Source organism: Misgurnus anguillicaudatus, chromosome 1, assembly GCF_027580225.2.
Source record: "Misgurnus anguillicaudatus chromosome 1, ASM2758022v2, whole genome shotgun sequence".
Taxonomy (NCBI): Eukaryota; Metazoa; Chordata; class Actinopteri; order Cypriniformes; family Cobitidae; genus Misgurnus; species Misgurnus anguillicaudatus.
In genome coordinates, this window is record NC_073337.2 from 25807040 (window position 1) to 25808778 (window position 1739).

The 1739-nt window shown below is 38.8% G+C and overlaps 1 protein-coding gene across 1 annotated transcript; it reads left to right on the forward strand.

Annotated features, from left to right (window-relative positions):
* On the forward strand, positions 1-1739 carry LOC129432286 (interferon gamma-related-like). Its single transcript, XM_055190604.2, has 4 exons — positions 1-229; positions 803-865; positions 953-1168; positions 1309-1739. Exons 1-4 carry the CDS (start codon positions 86-88, stop codon positions 1402-1404), a joined length of 519 nt encoding a protein of 172 aa, XP_055046579.2. The 5' UTR covers positions 1-85; the 3' UTR covers positions 1405-1739.

The window sequence follows — 1739 nt, forward strand, 5'->3', positions numbered from 1 at the left end:
TCACTGGCATCACTCACCTGCCGAGCAGCATCAGCTCAGGACCTTCAGTTCGGTTACACATCGCAATATCCAAAAGCACGAAAAAATGGATTCTTGGCTCACAATAATGCTGATGTGTGGACTTCTAATAGCATCTCTTCAAGGAACCGACGGATTCAGACTTCGACGTTCTAAACAAGACAAGAACGAAATGCTGGAAACAAATATCAACCAACTGATAAAGCATTATGTAAGTACAATACGCGTCTACCTAAACTTCCACTTTAGGCTTTAAAGCAACTCATGTGCATGCATTATGAATCAGCTTAGATGATTTTGAAGCGAAGATGAGCAACAGGATGTTTTATAGACATAATCAAACTCAAAAATACTTGCATGCATTGCACAATGCACTTATTTAGCTAAAACAGCGATGCTCTGGTGCCAAACCATATGTCAACAAACACACTGACACAGAAGGCCCCCAAGCTCTCACTGTTGCAGTACCCTTTAAAAAGGTCCTAATATTTACCATTATGTACATTGAGATACCAATATGCACTTTTCAGGTGCAAAGGTGTGCTTTTTAAATGGGTACCGCCACAGTGACAGCCCATTTTTTCTGACAGTGTAGTCTGCACACAGTATGCCACATAGCAACCACACAGATGTATACAAGCAACAGCATGCGCTTTGTAAGCGGAAAGCATCTTTTTCCCAAGCCAGACCACCAGTCATGTGGTGACCCCGTTTAGTTTTTGATGGTTATTCTGGTGTGAAACACAGCACAGCTATACACAATCATTTGTGTCCACTTTTGCAGAACACAGGTGGTGGCGAATGGGTTGAGAAAGCAGTTTTTGCTCGCCATCTGGGCCGGCTGAATGTAAGTACTTTTTGTGCCATGCACACATTTATTGTTGGGTCATAATGTATGTAGTAGATTAATTCAAATTATGTGTTTTGATTTCAGGATCTGAAGTCAAGTTCATGCACCTGTGAGTCGCTGATGCTCAAAAAAATTTTGAACGTCTATGAAGATATCTTTACGGATATGCTCAACAAGTTGGAGAAGAAAGAACTGAAAGCCAGCGTCAAGGATATCATGACTGAGGTTAAACAGCTGAGAGATAAATACAGTGAGGAACAAAAGCTTTTGGGAGACCTTCATGACCTTCACCATGTCAAGGTATGTGTGCACTACAATGAATTTCATTTTTTATCAGGCCGTGCATTCCCTGGGAATCAAACCCATAACCTTCGAAGTTCGTACTATAAGTGCAATGCTCTACCAGTGCACTTATGGAGTATGTGTTTGCTCCCATACAGGTGAAAAACAGCACAGTCCAACAAGCGTCTTTGAATGAATTTCTCATGACGTATTATCGAGCCTATGGAGAAAAACCTCACGACAGAGGGCATTGAGAAGATTCGCAATCCAATCAAAGTCCTGTCTGACCTTGTACTGTAGCATACCAGTGCCTTGCTATTGTATTATTTATTTATAAGTTATATGGAAATAATAATTTATTTTTGTTTTATCGTGCAATCTACTACAATACAACACAACAGAAACTATAACTTAAAAACTAACTTATTTTCACAGAGTCACAAGTGTGTTTACATCATTTACAGTGTACAGAACCGGTGAATGTTGATTTAAACTATATTAAGATTTGCTTTAAATATTTTGTGAGTTTTTTCTCTGTATGGTTTATTGAAATAAAATAATATTGCATTTATTTATTTGTTTTGTCTTG